This window comes from Colias eurytheme, chromosome 11 (assembly GCF_061535395.1).
Source record: "Colias eurytheme isolate Ceu_HAF_F1 chromosome 11, ilColEury1 Martin Lab GWU primary, whole genome shotgun sequence".
NCBI classification, from domain to species: Eukaryota; Metazoa; Arthropoda; class Insecta; order Lepidoptera; family Pieridae; genus Colias; species Colias eurytheme.
In genome coordinates, this window is record NC_142990.1 from 1,628,989 (window position 1) to 1,647,024 (window position 18,036).

Consider the following 18,036-nt stretch of genomic DNA (forward strand, 5'->3'; position numbering starts at 1 on the left):
GTACATTATCACAGTACTGTTAGCTCCGTTAGTTTGACCGTGCCACAGAACATGGGAGCAAATAATAGCCATTATATACAATTTATAATGCCATTTAATGTTTTATATGAAATTACTTTGATTTCTCTGTGTCATGTTGTACTGGTATTGTTGGCGATCATTATTTTATAACATTTCTATTAAATTTAAAAAAAAATCAAATGTAGGCAAGAAACGGAATAGTTATAGAAACATGTCTAATAAAATTATACAATATTATTTGTTACTGTTAGGTTGTTAATGGTGGTAATTGGAATTTTAATAATTATTGAAACTTATTGTTATTTTAATAATCATTCTCAAATATTCATTTGAAATAGAAAAAAACGTTTGCTGGATCGCTCTACTATAATTAAAAAAATTCAGTCAATTACAGAATAAATTCGAACCCAATTAACGAAAAACATATCGAGCAGATGTCATCTCGAATATATAATTCCATATAATTGGGATAGAATTCAAAAAAAAATGTAATATTTAACTTTAATTTAAACAGCTCCACACACGAAAATTTATTAATTACAAACTAAAATCTACGCGTCCATTTAAATTATAGAGCCGAGTTTATTGATATCGATACACTAAACATTCTACTTATGCTTATATAATTAAAGCATATAAGGATAAGGAGTTCAGTTGTAGTTTATTTGAAGAAAGCTTTTACCATTTCTGCATTATATTTGAAGTCTTTTTTTTTGGTAATAGGGAAGCGCTTGACCACAATCTCACCTGATGTTAAGCTGAGATGTGGTCTAAGATGGAACGCGCTTCCCTAGAAGGTACCTGTTCACTCTACGCTTGAAGACACCCATATTGTTCTCGTCGGGGAACACAGACTCAGGAAGCATGTTCCAGACCCTCGCGGTTCGGATAAAGAAAGTGGAACCGAACCGCTTATTCCGGGTACATGGAAATTGGAACGTCCACCATATGGCGATGCCTAGAATTTGTGCGCCAATAATTACAACAACACAATTTAATACAACAACTACAAAAACTACAACTAATTACATAATATCATGTACTAACTTGACTTTGTTTTTTAGGATCTGTTAAAGGAATGATGATGTAATTTCATAATTCTTTTTTTTCATATTTGTACATTACTTAACCTCCTGGGGCCTGCGGTCATATATATATTACATAAACAATAAAAAAATATTTCAACGCCATCTTTTGCGTATATGCGGGAATAATACCTCGAATCGATGTAGTGGTATGTCATCCACTATACTAAACGGTTTTTGGTTTTATAATCGACAGTGATTTGAAGTATTCTCATTTCGAAGTTGACGGTGGCTGTGCGACGGCAAACACGTGGTCAGTAATCTTACATTTCTAGTGGAACCATTCGTATATTGCAGTATATCTTTGTATATCTAATGATAATAGATATTATTTCTGCAACCGCAATAGTTATTTTGTAAGATAAATCTAAAACTTGTGAAAAATATGAATGTTTTCTTCTATGTCATACTGGTAAGACATTTGGTCTCAATTCTTGCCAAATTGGTATTGGTTACAAGGGCCCCATGTATTACCTATATGACATTCTTTAGTTTATGTTACAGATTTTATTATAATTTCCAAGGATTATAAGATACTGAGATCTACCAACACCTGGATGAGTCAAATATTGACCTATATGATGGACCTATGGAGTTTCTTGCCGGTTCTTCTCCATAGATACTGCTTTCCGAATCGGTGGTAAATGTTAATACTGTCGTGACGATTCCAAATTGCTTTTAGAAGAAGTCTAATTGAATTAATAAATGTTTGAGATGAAGATAATCCCCCAAATGATACAGATGAAGCCGCCCAAATACCAGAAAATGATTCTTCTTCCATTCGTCCAATGAGTATGAGTCATTTCAGAACAGAATCGTCACTATGTATGCCATCTTTAGTTGTTGGCAGACTATCTCGGGGACGCAATGACGTGGACCAAGCATAAGAGGAGGCTGACCGAGAGGATGGAAAAGAAATAAGACCTAGGGGTGGACGTGACAATATAAATACACCGCCGCGCCGGTGCAAAATACTTGAACTGGTCATTTCTCACCCTTATAAATACCTATCTTTGAACCAAGGTACAAAAAATAGACACAGAACAATGTATAGAATAATAAATATTTAGATTCAAGTTTAAAAATATATAATAACTAAAAAAACATGTAGTTTTTCTTCATTTTCATAAACTTATTACACTTGGAACTGGGACCCCCTGTAATATATACATGACATAAAGAAAATCCAAGTTTTCCACGAAAGATTTTTTTTACCATTTTTTTTAATATCTATAATTGCATTAGAACAGAGACAGCTAATTTTTATTAAAAAAGAAAGAGAAAAAAATCCTGGGTCTCAGGAGGTTAAAGCATCCTTTAAAGTTTAATAAGGCGGTAAGAAAGCGCAACTTTCACCGCACCTAGTTGAAGCTTAACCGGCTTCGTAAGAGCTACGACTAGGCTTTCTATGATCTAGATAAGTTTCAGTGCCTTTTATGATAAAAACAAGCATTATACTATATTTTTAATAATTTTATGATATACTAATAAATTACGATGATTTCAAAGTATTTTACAAATGTATAAAAAATAGCTAAATTACCTAAATCATTATTTAAGTTAATATTATGCTATAGTTCTGTCACAGACTAGTTCTGTTATTATTGTGTCATTAAGGAAGGTGGACCCCAAAATACAGGCTGTCCTAGTTTGGGGTCCAAATGTGACATGTTTGTACCTCACCCACAAATTGTTCAATAAATGTTTTTTTTTCTTTTTATTAGTTTTTGTGGTCGTCTAAATTTTGACATAGTCCTTAAACACATAATTGTATTGAATTTGATTCGAATTTACTAATGTTTTTTACATAATTTAAATCATTTATTTTCAGTTATTAATTGGTTATAGGTAAGTTATTCGTTGTTCTTTCAAACTATCTAATCTTGTTAATTTTTTATTAAAATCATTGAATAAATAAAAATACATTATGTGGCTTATACGTATACATTCACATATTTCTGTAAAGTTAATCTCCTCTGTTCATACAGTACCTTTTCCGGGTTGTATATTTAATTCAAATGAATACCTACAGTTTACTTAGGACTTTACTATAATTAATATTGCAACGGAGGTCAATGAAAAGGGTTGCTATACGAAATTCTCTTTGAGCAAATTGTGAGGTACTTTTCCTTCGTTTGGAAATGTCATATGGGAAAATATATTATTTCTACTAGGAGGGAAATGTGACATAGCTTTTAGCTTCTCTCTTCCAACCTTAATGAAAGATAAACCACAAACTCTACATATTTTTAAGAAGAATCTGTCATTTTTATATTTAGATATGTATAATTATGGATATCTTAATCGCTCTTTCGATTCTACAATTATTATTTATCAATTGTTGCAATTAAAGAATGACGATCCATTTTTAGACATTGTAGCGTAAATGTAAATCCGTATTTAAGCTTGTTAATCTTTCATTCGAAAGCCACTGAACGGAATTTCATGATGCTTGGCAGTTATATAGCTTATGTGACAGACAAAGACAGGCGGTGGGAATAGGAACATACTACAACTAGTATATTATTTAAATATTCTTTATCAAATACATAATAGAACCACCTTACACAGGCTACCTTTGTATAGTTGGATGTTTATAGTTGTTGCTAGGTAGGTATATGCATTGAAATATTTCAGCGCAGCTTGTATCGATACTTCTTCTACTTAATAAAATTAATCTACAGATAAAAAATAATGGGTGTCAATAATTATTATCTGCAAACACTATATATTATATTCCTTATCAAATGATATCACGGATAATATCAAATGGAGTAAGGTGAATATATTCCGATAAATGCATTATGTCACAGAATCATAACTAGTAGCTGTTTTATACAAAAAGTCCCCAAATTCATATACATATGTATATCGAGATATAATATATGTGATGTGATGTATCGCAGTGAAGTAAGATCTCGATCGGTTCAATCGATTAGTAAGAAATTGTATTTCAAATTCAAATTCTAAATTCAAATCATATTGTAAGAAGATAATATCGATTTTCGGAATTCACATAAACCAAACGCATGAAGCGAAACTTTTTGTTATATGTTTTTTTCTTTCGAGCACTCCTAATCTGTTTGAAAGCTGTTAAAATGATCCTTGTTATACTCCCAATGTTATTTAAAATGTAAATCTACGACTACATGATGTGAATAGTGAATACTCATTTAAGAAACTAGCTGTTCCCCGCGTTTTTACCCGCATTCTCCGCTCTTAGCTTCTGCTGTTGAAAGCAATTATCTAACAATGATATTTTTTTTTAAATTGGGCCCATGGTTCCTGAGATTAAACTCTAGCTAGCTATATTAGTAGCATCTACATTATTACCTACCAATTTCCATCACAAAAACATGATCAAAGTACCTATCACAATCACTGATCTCAATAAAAATATAAACTGGTATCCACGACGAGAAAGTTTACACAGTTTTCAGAAGATGCTCTACTATATGTAGATTAAAATATTTATAACGCCTATTCCAATTAGGGATATTTACATACAAGCTTAAGTTACAGTTTAGTCTAACGTAAATCAATCACCATATGTAAAACTCACTCTAACACTACTAAACAGACCAAACCATATTTATACAAGAATCTATTTATAACAAGTACACAATATATACAATATATACAAGTACTGCCGACCCAATTTGGATGCAACTTTCACCATCCTATAAATCCAAGCCTTTCCCAACTTCTAGCGAGATTTAAAGTTATGTATTTATCCAAGATGAGTGTAACGTTTATTGGATTTTATTTCGTTTGCCAACATTTAGGGAATATAAAAGTTTTTTTATATGTTAAAACTACCTGTGAGACAGAGAGAGGGAGAGAAAATAACATACATTATACATAATTATGTTTTTAAAACTAGGATTTGTCAGTGATTGTCAAATGTTTTTATGAATAGTAATTATAACAAAATTAATAAAATTTTGTTCCAACATATTATAGTATGCACCAACAATGTAAAAGAATGCGTTAAAAACGCAAGATATTTTAAGAAAAAATGAAACACGTTTCGCACAATGTCAACAATCGCGTCGTGACATTTTATTTTCATTCCATTAATCCACCTTTTCGATAACACAGTGCAACCGTAATGTTTATTCAAGAGCCGATACCGTCTCCGTAACTCCATTCTTTATCTCGAAGGTAATAGCGTGACGTCACCGCTCATACGCACCGGCTGATCTAAATATAGAGAAGTGGCTGACGTGCAATTAAATTCATAAGTTAGATCCGATGTTAAAAAGTTAGGGTGAGCCGGTAACTAACCTCTAAAAGATTCTCTACAAAAAATGTATGGCGTGAGTTTAAAACGCGGCCGGACCGGCTGCGGCCTGCGATACCTACGAGCCAGTCATACTCCGACCGCGGCTTGGACCTCTCGTCGACTCACGCCGCAACCGGTTCCACATTTCTCTCCGCTCTCGATAACTTATCAACAAATAATTGCATGAAGTCATCGATCGAATTAAGTGCACATTCCCGACTCGGAGTCAAATGTAACGACCTCGCGTGTGCGAAGCCCATGTGTTTGACAGTGAACTCTACAAGTGTCCGTGAAAAGTTTGGTGCGATCTCATTGGCTGATTTTGTTTTGTCGTGTCAAGGATGAATGGGACTCCAGCTAGACGGCCGAAAAGCGCCTTTTCTGAAGCGGTAAGTGTTTTATGAGCGTTATAAAAGTAACAAAAACGCCAAAACTTATCTATTGACAACACAACGTTAGCCATAAAAAATTAATGGATTATGCAAATAGTTTACATTGAATGGAAAAGGAGTAAAGTTATTTGAATGATAAAATGGCAAACAAAAACTTTGAATGCCACTGTAAGGTAATAAAACTAAAGGTGAGTGTGTGAAAAGGACAGGAAATGGAGTTTTGACCGCGTGAATTGTCGTTTGCTAGCAACAAGCAAATATTACCTACTAACTATTTTATCTCTAGATACGGTAAGTGACTATAATGGTACATTTGTTTAGAGCACGTGTGTTATGAGAGACGTATTTTTATTGTTATTGTTAACGTGCATTACGGCATTTACAAAATTGATCTTTGTGTTACATGTCATTAAGTTTTGTAGTTCTTTGATTGTTATATAATGTTATCATTCATTGTTAAGATTTCCATAGTGATAATGTAACTTTATCCTTTGTAAATGCATATGTGCAGACTATGACTTGTACAAACATAATATTGATATGATGTTACGTCCAGTGGTGTTATGTTCCGTTTTATGATTGAAAGGTCGCTGCTAATTAGAAAAAATCTTTAGTAAGATTTTTTTTGTTTTAAAACCATATACAAAACATTTAATGACTAATCTATGTGATTAATATTAATATTAATCACACAGATTAATATTAAGTGTTGTAAAAAATAAATGCTAATTTTAAGTTTTAGAAACAAATCGTTATGTCGTAATTTATGAATGTAGAGTCTTAAAAAATATGCAAAAACTAGTGTTTCGTGACTCATAGAATTAATGAAAAACTATTTCATGTAAAATAAATTACTTGATATATGAATTTATATATAACTGGAAGCAATGCGAATAACCTTTTAACTGTATCAAAAGTGTTTTAATAATTAATAACAACGGTAAACACATATTTCTTATCGTAAAAGATAAAAATGTTGCAAAAGCACTTTTTAATGTTATTCATAATTAATTATTATATAGACAAGTGATATAATTTATGGTATCTATAAATTCTAGAGATTTGAATAGGTATGAGTTGTGACGATTGTTGCTCTATCGCCAATAGACTACTGAACCATATCTTAGACCGCGGGGCACAGCTAGTCCCGCGGTTTTACCCGCAGTGCTCCGCTCCTGTTGGTCTTAGCGTGATTATATAAAGCCTACAGCCTTAGCCAGATAAATGGGCTATCTAACACCGAAAGATTTTTCAAATCGGACCAGTAGCTCCTGAGATTAGCGCGTTCAAACAAACTCTTCAGCTTTATGTATAGATTTCATATGCTGGTAGATATTTAATATTATGTAATATAATTTATTAGATCGCAAATTAAATTTACTGTGGATCCTTGTATTTCGATAGACTTTTTTAAGTGTGATTATTACTTTTTATCAAGCCTATCTTATCTTCAATCATAATAATAGATATCACGTAATGTAGATATAGCGAGATAATTCAAATGTAGCATAATAACTTTTATTTATAACTAGCTGATCCGCGCGGTTTCACCCCCGTGGCTCCACTCCTGTTGCCCGTAGCGTGATGAAATATAGCCTATAACCTTCCTCGATAAATGGGCTATCTACACCGAAAGAATTTTTGAAATCGGACCAGTAGTTCCCGAGATTAGTGCGTTCAAACAAACAAACAAACAAACAAACAAACTCTTCAGCTTTATAATATTAGTATAGATAATAGTATGTTACATAAATGTGATACTATTTTCATTAGTCACAACATTATGACTGCATGGCTAAATAAAAAGAAAAAATATAACTTTTTTCCTATCTATTATAGAGTTTAAAGCATTTGCCACGCTGGCGAAATTTAGGTTGAGAAATTATATGGTTTTTGATTATAAATTATAATGATTACATGAGTTTATTACAGTGAGGATAATGTAAAAATAAATTTAAAAAATTCTATTTAATCTTATCTTGACTTAGCTTCAGTCTGTCGAAGAAAATATATAGACTGGTAGGAAATTGCCAGGAACTATCGAGAACATGTAATTTGCTATGTAGGTTTCTCATATCCTCTTGGGATGTTGACTTCCGTTGAAAAAGTTACAATTTAAACCTCTATGTGTTAGATTAAATGAAGATTGTCTTTGGGTGAAGTCTATCTTTGGGTATTGATCATTTAATATACGTCAATTATCTACATTAATATTATAAATAGGTAATGATCATGAGTTCGTAAGCATGTAAGGGGTTATCTCTGGATTTATTGGATTGATTTAAGAAATATTTTTCCATTAGAAAGCAAAATCTTTATCACTTAACATAGGGTATTTTTCACTCCAGGTCTACCCGAATGTAAGCGGCTAGTTCATCAAGTGATTATTTTGAAACACTTCACAGGGTATCGAAATTGGACCTCAGGACAAAGAACAAAGAGGCGGTTTGGCATTTAACAGGGTCCTTATAATCTTATATATAAAATTCTCGTGTCACAATGTTAGTCTGCATACTCCTCCGAAACGGGTGGACCGATTCTCATGAAATTTTCTGTGCATATTGGGTAAGTCTGAGAATCGGCCAACATCTATTTTTCATATGTACCACGGGCGAAGCCGGGGCGGACCGCTAGTTTAAATATAATCATTAATGTTTGATGGCTAATAGGTTTTTCCAGCCAATGTTATAAACCTAAAGTGTGTTATATTGCATTATTTATAATCACACGTACCTAGTATAATTTCCAATACTTTTTATAGGATGTACATTTCACACCATAAATTAATTCCGTTCAAGGACTTCACTTGCTCTACATAAACCTTAACACAAACTTTTGACGTTATAAAGGACATATTTCTCTGATCTTCTCTTTAAAGTGATTGACTTTCTATGCCCACATATTACGAACTTTTGTTCATAGTCTTCACCAAGAAAACTTATAGATAGGGACGCTATCTCTACCAAAGAAATTAGATATTTATAGTTCAAATTATATTAAAGTTCGTAGATTCAATATCAAAATTATATGATTTATAATTTAACTAGCTTACCGCCCACGGCTTCGCCCGCTTTGACTAAAACCTAATAAATTATATACTAAAACCTTCTTCTTGAATCACTCTATCTATTAAAAAAAACCGCATCAAAATCCGTTACGTAGTTTCAAAGATTTAAGCATACAAAGGGACATAGGGACATAGGGACAGAGAAAGCGACTTTGTTTTATACTATGTAGTGATATTATACGTGTTTTAACTTGAAAGTTAATTTACCAACGACATATTAATGAAATATGTAAAACTAGAAAGTACCTAGTTCAGGGAAAAGTATCATACTTGCTAATTGAGCGTCAACATTAAAATATTACCGTAATCTGTAAGTATACTTTTATAAAATATTTAATACACTTGCTTTCTGATGCATATAATATTTCATGCGTAAGTGTCGTTATCATGCCCCAATTCTCTTCATTAATATTTTTGAACGAAAACGAAATAATTGGCTCTTATACGATAAATCGTTTAAGTATCAATATTCAAGTAACGTTTCTGAAAAATGAGAGGGCTTATTTAATTTATAGCAAATATTATCGTACCATACTTATTGAAAGTACACAATATATGAATTTATAAGTGTTCAGTATAATTTATAAGTCCTTGTAGCATGTATCGTCTTTGTAAAATGGAGAGATACTCAAAGGAGGTACTTTGAGTGTCTCGGCAGTTTTAAAAACATCTACATAAGTCCTAATTGCATTTTTATTCAATTTTTATCAAATTGTATTTTAGCTTAAGTGATACAAGCCCTATATAGTTTAATTAATTTAAATTCCTAGCTGTGCTGCGCGGTTTCACCCGCATTGCAAAGCTCCTGTTGGTCTTAGCGTAATGATATATTAGATTTAGATAGCCTATAGCCTTCCTCGACAAACAAACAAATAAATTCTTCAGCTTTATAATATTAGTATAGATAGTATACATTACTATTCCTTTATAAGTTTGCCGTCTGAAATGTGTTTAACACTGAAAGTTACATGTAGAGCTTAACTTTCCAATCATTATTTTTATTAATCGTCATCGCATTAACATTTTTTAAGAAATAAGATGAAGGAAGGTCACCTATATTCCGATTACGAGTGATGCCAAAGACATCGACTAGTTTACTATAAACTATAATAAAGGACAGCATTCGATAGCCCAAAGCGTTTCGAGCTTAATTGCTCTGTCTTGTAAAGTTGGAACTTGACTCGTATGCAGCGGGTTCTCAAGTTTATTAATTAGAGCCAGTCTTTCGGATATCGTTTAATTATTGGGGATTTGCTAATCACTCTGTGAGCTGTAATTTGAATTGTTTCGGTAAGTATTGTGTAACAACTGCAGATGGAATTTATTGGAGAGTAGCTTCTAAATGTAGGCACGTGCTACATCCTATGAGCTATAGCATCCTTGCTATCTATATCTTTAATAAATGTATAAAGCTGGAAAATTTGTTTGTTAGAAACGCGCTAATAAAAGGAACGTCTGGACCGATTTCAAAAAATATTTCATCGTTTGATATGGATACGATCTCTGTGTGATATACGAGTATAAGTACCAGCATACCACTTAGACTAGAGTAGATAATTTTTGAAACAAAAAAAAATCGCAGTCGGATGAAACCCATTAGAAAAGGAGGGGAATATGATGAAAATAAAAGGAATAATAAATTACGGTCAATCCGAGTTCGGGAAGTGGGAGGGGGGAGCTTTTAAGAGAAAAAAATGGTTTCTCTCGATTTCCGACAAAACTACAAGTCCTACGGAAAAAAGTTCAATGGCAAAGTTGTAGATAATAAAAAGATCTACAACTCTTGTATTCGCAATTTTTTCACATAACCTCAAAATTTAGGTGAAAAATTCAAAAAACCAAGTTTTTGGTTTTTTATTTTTATCTACTTCAAAATTTATTGTTTTTCTACGAAATTTGGTGAAAACTTACTTTATTATGTCCCAAATACACTGTAATTTATTTGATTGAAAATATTTATTTTTTCGCCTTATTTTGAATTAATACCAAAAAAACAACCTAATTTTCAATCGAAAAGTCACCCGTCAAAATATCAGCTTTTTTCAAAAACTTGGGGTGCCTTTTATTCATTGAAATCTCTACTTTCATATGGTGTAAAAAAAAATGAACACCACCATAGTAAATGTTCTCAGGAAATGCATACAAACAGTGTGAAAATTAGCTTTTACTAAATCAGGCACACTTCTCGAACTACCTGAAATGTTTTTATCGACATCATTTTGCTTTTGAATATGCTTTAAAATATTAAACTTAAAACAGATAATTATTTTTCTTTTGAAATATTACCGAAAAGCCGATACAAGAGAAGATATAGAGTTCGAGAAGTGTGCCTGATTTAGTAAAAGCTCATTATCACACTGTTTGTATGCATTTCCTGAGAACATTTACTATGGTGGTGTTTATTTTTTTTTACACCATATGAAAGTAGAGATTTCAATGAATAAAAAGCACTCCCAGTTTTTGAAAAAAGGATGATATTTTGACGGGTGACTTTTCGATTGAAAATTAGGTTGTTTTTTTGGTATTAATACAAAATAAGGCGAAAAAATAAATATTTTCAATCAAATAAATTACAGTGTATTTGGGACATAATAAAGTAAGTTTCCACCAAATTTCGTAGAAAAAAAAAATTTTTGAAGTAGATAAAAATAAAAAACCAAAAACTTGGTTTTTTGAATTTTTCACCTAAAGTTTGAGGTTATGTGAAAAAATTGTCAATACAAAAGTTGTAGAACTTTTAATTACCTACAACTTTGCCATTGAACTTTTTTCTGTAGGACTTGTAGTTTTGTCGGAAATCGAGAGAAACCATTTTTTTCTCTTAAAAGCTCCCCCCTCCCACTTCCCGAACTCGGATTGACCGTAATTTATTTTTCCTTTTATTTTCATCATGTTCCCCTCCTTTTCTAATGGGTTTCATCCGACTGCGATTTTTTTTATCTTTTCATTATTTTTAAAGGCTTCTACCCCAGTCTAACTAGTATGAAATGAATTTAAAAACAATAAAAACTAATCAACTAGATACTTACTCAATAAAACCGTGACTATGCTCCTCTAATGAGTTATTCATCGGAAATAATATATAAAATCTCTTTAATATAAAACTTACATCTTTACAACTATGTAGAACAACGAGCATAATGAAGGATCGATAAAGTAAATAATTCATTTATTTATCTAGAATGTTGCATACATTGAAGTTGTTATACATTTAAATTAGTAACCAAACATTGCGCTATTTGCTTTAGCTTTTAATATTTAATATTTATATTCACTTAACTGGGTTTATTTAGTGTTTAACAGGTTTTATCCTAGATGTGTAGTTATGTTTTTAAGAACGTATATTTTATTGAGATGAATATAATAAATAATAATAAAATAAAATAAAATAAATAAATGGTTTTATTATAATATGGATGTAGAGTCATAAATTAAATAATGTTTTAATGGAGAGGACACAAGTAACGGATCTAATAATTACCTTGGCGAACAAAAAATACGTGCGCAATTGAAAATTTACCACCTTTACACATTATTAATGAAAAATACATACCTACTGAACTATAGAAATAGAGTAAAAGTTATTATAAGGTTTTTTTAACATTTATCTATATAATTTAAGCGCCATATATATCTACTCTCAGATTTATACACTAAATTAGATATAAGTTCTAAGCTACGTATGAGTTTCTGCAGCTGCAGCTTTCTGTAGATCTTGGACAAACAAAAATTCTATCAAGTCTTGAAAGCAATGAATAAGCGATGCATATTCCAGAAATATCTGTTAGCTATGAATTTATAAAAATTCTGCATTCACGGAATAATAAATACACGTTACATTCAAATATGAAACGAATTAGTTTATATTGCGACGTCAGCAAAAATGTCAACCGGAAAGTTTAGTCGCTTTGTCAACACCGGTAGCGTTAGCAAAATATTTACATGAACCGCTCGACGTTGCACAAACAAATTGATTCTGGCTAAACAGTGATAGGCAATACGCCTTGTGTATAGTAATATAACATTTAATTGATGATGCGTTACATTTGAGTATAATTTAAATTGTAATGTGAATTTAATATAAGATAGATAAAAAAAGAACATCGACGCTTCTCTCCTGTGTTTAAAAGGATTTGTGTTATAGATTTTTAGAGAATTAAAACTTGCTTAAATAATTCTTATTAGGTATATTATTTTTGTGTGCAACAGGTTATAGATTTTTAGAGAATTTAAACTTGCTTAAATAATTCTTATTAGGTATAGGTATTATTGCTTTGCTTTGCGTGAAGTGAGTTCACAGGTACCCAAATGCTTATGTTTGTATGCTACAAGATGATGACTTGTGTTTCCTACGGGGATCAAACTAACTTTTCATAGTAGTCGAAGTCTGAATAAATTTATCTAGAGAAATGTTAGAGAGAGTCATATTATAAAGAATCTCAGAATGCAATAGTAAGGATTATCCACTTAAAAACTAATTTACTTAATAAAAAATGTATAATAAGCTTTTAATTTAGCATCAAACAAAAAGTTTATATAACTTTTAATTATTTTTAATTCAGAAGTCCAACTAGAGAACGTATATTCCCATCTGGCGAGCGAACTGCGGCCTAATTAACTTCGTCCTTAGCCTTGGAAGGTTCAAGGGATGCCGGAATGAGGTCACTTATTAACCCCGACCTTTGAACCATGCAATTATATATACCATTTCTTATATAAACATGTAACGAAACGTTAGTTACGTTTTCACCAGATATTTAAAAAAATGTCAACTGTTGTAGTTGTCCTAAGTAGTTTTGGTACCAATGTCAATTCTATAAAAATCAATCCATAAATTACAGGTCTATTTGTTCTAGGTATTATTTGAGATTTCATTCTTAGATCGATTCTGAGGAAATTGTCACTGGATGATAGCAAATAAGTAATGTTATACATTAAATGAGGAAATTAAAAACTAGAACGTGGACTATGAAACTATTTAATAATATTTTAATAAATTGCATCGAAAAATAAAAATGATTTCCGGTATGTAACCTACACGTGCATACAAATTTTATACTCTAATGTACATATAATATTCTATGATACAAGTGACTTTCCAGTTATAGATATCTGTTTGAAATGTAGATCCTATGTTATCACTCAGTGCTCCAGAGGAAATAGCGCTTTTGGTCAAAATCAATGACGATGACTTAATCCAATTTTAAACATTTTAGTTCACACGTGTATGAAAACTGCCTGTAATTTAATTTTCAAAAAATGTATTTGAAGTAAAATTCTCTTTGTATGAATGCGTAACTTTTGTTGAAAGTTCTAACTTCTAAGTAGCTTTTTAATATATGTAATAATATTGTTTATGTTGTATTATGATAAAGGAGTGAAATTAATAAAATTTTAAATAATAAAATCAGAACGTAACAAACGATAGTATATAACAACAAAATTCACGAGGATTTCAAGGTAGTACATATTATGATTACATAATTTTGCAACCCCAATTATCCTACTAATTACAGAATCTAAATTCAAAGTTAATTTGCTTACGGTTTATATTCAATGAATTTATTATTATGGATTAATTACGTTTCATTAGCGACAAAATCGATGTATGAATAGTCGCGGAATCGTTTGAGCCTTATTTTGTAGACTATAATATGAGTAATGTGTGTCTTTAATCTAATAGGTATGGTAATCCAATTTAGTTCAGGAAGTTGTAGTTATAATCGAATTGACATTGTAAAGAAGTACTGAATGTGTTCGAAGTAATATTAAGAATTATAGAGATTTACTGTATTGGCAGAAATAGATTGATCACACATCAGCATTAGCAAATTTAAATCATTTTTTGATGAGACTCGTTAAAAAACCAATGGTTCGTAAATAGATTGTATTTAATGTTCTTTAATTTTAAGTTATCTGGAGTTAAGTTCCCAGAATCTTTACTGTATTTACATCATTTTCCTGTGGTGTCAGATACATTGGTCATCGGTATTCAGGAAAACGATGGGATAGATGAATATTAGGGAGTTTGAAACTTAACACCCAGGAAAAAGGTTGAATTTTATTCGTATCATAAACTTATGGAGGGCTTATATGAGGAAATTGTGATTATTTATTTGAATACATGTTACAAACGCCAGGACATGGGGAATAAAAGTGGTTTATGGTTTATTAGTGTAAAATGCATTAATTAAATAACTCTTTACCCGGATACTTATAAAAACATATTACCTAGTACTCTATAAATTACTTTAGAAGTTATAGTCCTTTAGAAGTTGTGACAATAGAAACTACAAATCAATATTCAGGTTTGACCCAGTTGGAGGCAAACATGGTGCTTAACTACGATGGATAAGTTTTAACAAATTTGCGAAAAAAAACTCAGTTCCGTCCTATACTTTTTTACTAAAATCCTAAAATGTTCTAAATATAAGCTATACATTTATGTTCTTATAAAATGTCAAATGTGGAAAAATTACATAAAAATTTATGAAAAGTTTTTCTAAGCACGCTTTAAAAAAATATATAGCACATAGTGGTACAGGCTAGGATATAAGTTATTAATAGCGTGATATAAAACCCTCAAAGGCTGACCTTTTAAGTCGATTTTAGCATTTCATAATTAGCATTTATCCATGTAAACACGCTGGTTCGGTCGGGAGCGTTCAAGCGAAAATGTGCTTAATGAAGCGTGAGCGTGGGTGAATTTCGAAATATACAGGTAACAGTTGTTAGGTGAAGTACTGGACATTATATTGTACACTGTACTTCTTATAAAGGAAATGGAAATACCATACCTATTTAAATCTTAGAAGTTTCGGATTCATCTGTTTCGTAGTTTTTAAACTAAATCTTGGAACCAGTAATATTTTTGTTATTGAAGTGAAACTTCTTTAGGCGCATTGAGAGTAAAATTTCAAGATCGCGTCATGGCAACACCGTCACGTCATGGAGTAAGGCGACGATTTTGGTGTCTATGTATCTTGCCAAAGAAGTTTCACTTCTGACACGTTCTCGGCATAATGAATATCACATATATTTGTTGTGAAATGGAAATAAAGACACCGATAAAGCTTTTATAGAGCAAAAAAAAAAGATAGAGAAAGCTTTATATACAAGCTCGTGGTTTCAAGTCTTATTAGAATAAGTTTGAAAAAAAAATAATGTCGTGTCATATTTATTATTTTATAATATGATATCTACTAAATCTTTAGACGGAGAAAAACATGATCTTAATATAAAGCTATATTTACAACATACAAGCTATTAAACTTATGTAATAACTTAATTTTCAAAGTTCTTTCATCCCTTTAAAAGAACTCGGGACGCGAAGTCAAACTTTTCTTCACTTTCACTAAAGGTCTGTTTAAAATTACAATGGAATGTATAAAACGTAAACTACGAACTAATATTGGATTTTTTAAAGTTGCCTATTTATTTTTCTTAAATCAAGAGTGTGTTGTGAAGAGGGCTCAAGATATTTGATGGCAAAAATGTGACATTCGCAATGCATCCGCTTGATTAGTGTTATAGTAAATTGCCTCGATAACTTTTTACGATCATGATGGCTATCATTTGCTTTATTTCTTAGTTCCATGGGATTTTATTGTAATTTTGATGTGACTGTTTGAAGGTTTTATGCGTTAATTTTGCTGAATGGTGCGCATAAACTGGTATGAAATAAAAAAAATCGACGAATTTGACACATAAAAGCATAAAACAACATTGGTAATAAAATATTCAAACTTCGTAAGGGAAGCTTAAAGCATTAAATTAATGCTATAAGGAATGAAGTGATCTCCTTTATTAAAAAATTTCGCTTCTATACTTAACCGATACACATGTGAGAAATATCAATGACTTAGCACAGATAATATTTTATTGCCAAAAATGTCGTAGATCTAAACCTTCCATACGTTATACAATATTGTATATATGACAATGTTTTCTTCATACTCAAACTCAAACTCAAACTCAAACATTCATTTATTCAATTAGACTACTATTTAGTAGCACTTTCGAATCGTCATTACATAGTATTTTAACATTTACCACCGATTCGGAAAGCAGTATCTATGGAGAAGAATCGGCAAGAAACTCCATAGTTGCTCTTTTAAATAATGTCAATAAATTTACATAATATGTAACTTATATCTACCTAACTACATAATATGCCAAAGAACTGTCCTGTGGTTTTTACGCGACAACCCTCCATGGGTCTTTATCGTCCATATATTCCTGAATACTGTAGTACGCTCTCTGAACTAGTACATTTTTTATGTAAGTTTTAAATTTAGTACTACTAAACTCTTTAATATTATGAGGAATTCTATTGTATAAGCGTATACCTTGACCCATAAATGAATTTTTAACTTTAGCTAATCGGAAAAATGGCATTTCAATTCTATTCTTGTTCCTTGTGCCATAATCGTGTCTATCTCCTACTCTTGTGTGTAAGTCAGAGCTTTTGTGTACATGCAAAATATTATTAAATATATACTGTGATGGTACAGTAAGGATACCAGTATTCTTAAAATGATCTCTTAGTGAGTCCCGAGCACGTAAATTATATATAGAGCGAATGGCTCTTTTCTGTAAGATAAATATAGTTTCTATATCTGCAGCCCTGCCCCACAGTAGAATTCCATAGGACATAATGCTATGAAAGTAGCTGAAATAAACCAATCTGGCCGTATCTTCATCGGTGAGATGCCTTATTTTTCGGACTGCATATGCAGCAGAACTGAGCTTACCTGCAGCGGTGTTGACATGGGCTCCCCACTGTAGTTTCTCGTCCAATGTTAACCCTAGAAATACAGTAGACTCAGTAGGATGCAATACCTCCCCGTTCAAGGTAATATCTCTGTTCAACTTTTTTACATTAGGAAGTAAAAATTCAACACAAGTGGTTTTTTTGGCATTTAATAATAAATTATTGGCAGTAAACCATTCAGATATGTGTAAAAGAGCACTAAGTGCATGAACTGCTTCTTACATTTACTGTGTCAGTCAACAATCGTAAATCAAAGACAATAGAGCCATTATGCGAACGTCTAACCGATAACCTTTTTAGGATCATTACGCACATCAAGGACCAATGAACGATATTAAGATTGATTTTTATTTCATTTTATAGCTGAAGAATTTGATAAATATGGAAATGGAGTCCTTTATCGCCACGTTATT

The 18,036-nt window shown here is 31.5% G+C and overlaps 1 protein-coding gene across 1 annotated transcript in view; it reads left to right on the plus strand.

The window, feature by feature from the left end:
- The first annotated feature begins 5,478 nt into the window (after positions 1–5,478).
- Lmpt (four and a half LIM domains protein limpet) overlaps positions 5,479–18,036 on the plus strand; it is a 143,505-nt gene continuing 130,947 nt past the window's right edge. The window contains exon 1 of the mRNA XM_090106997.1: positions 5,479–5,780. Within this exon, the coding sequence (XP_089963123.1) occupies positions 5,733–5,780 (48 nt within the window). The 5' untranslated portion in view covers positions 5,479–5,732. The remainder of the gene's footprint in view (positions 5,781–18,036) is intronic.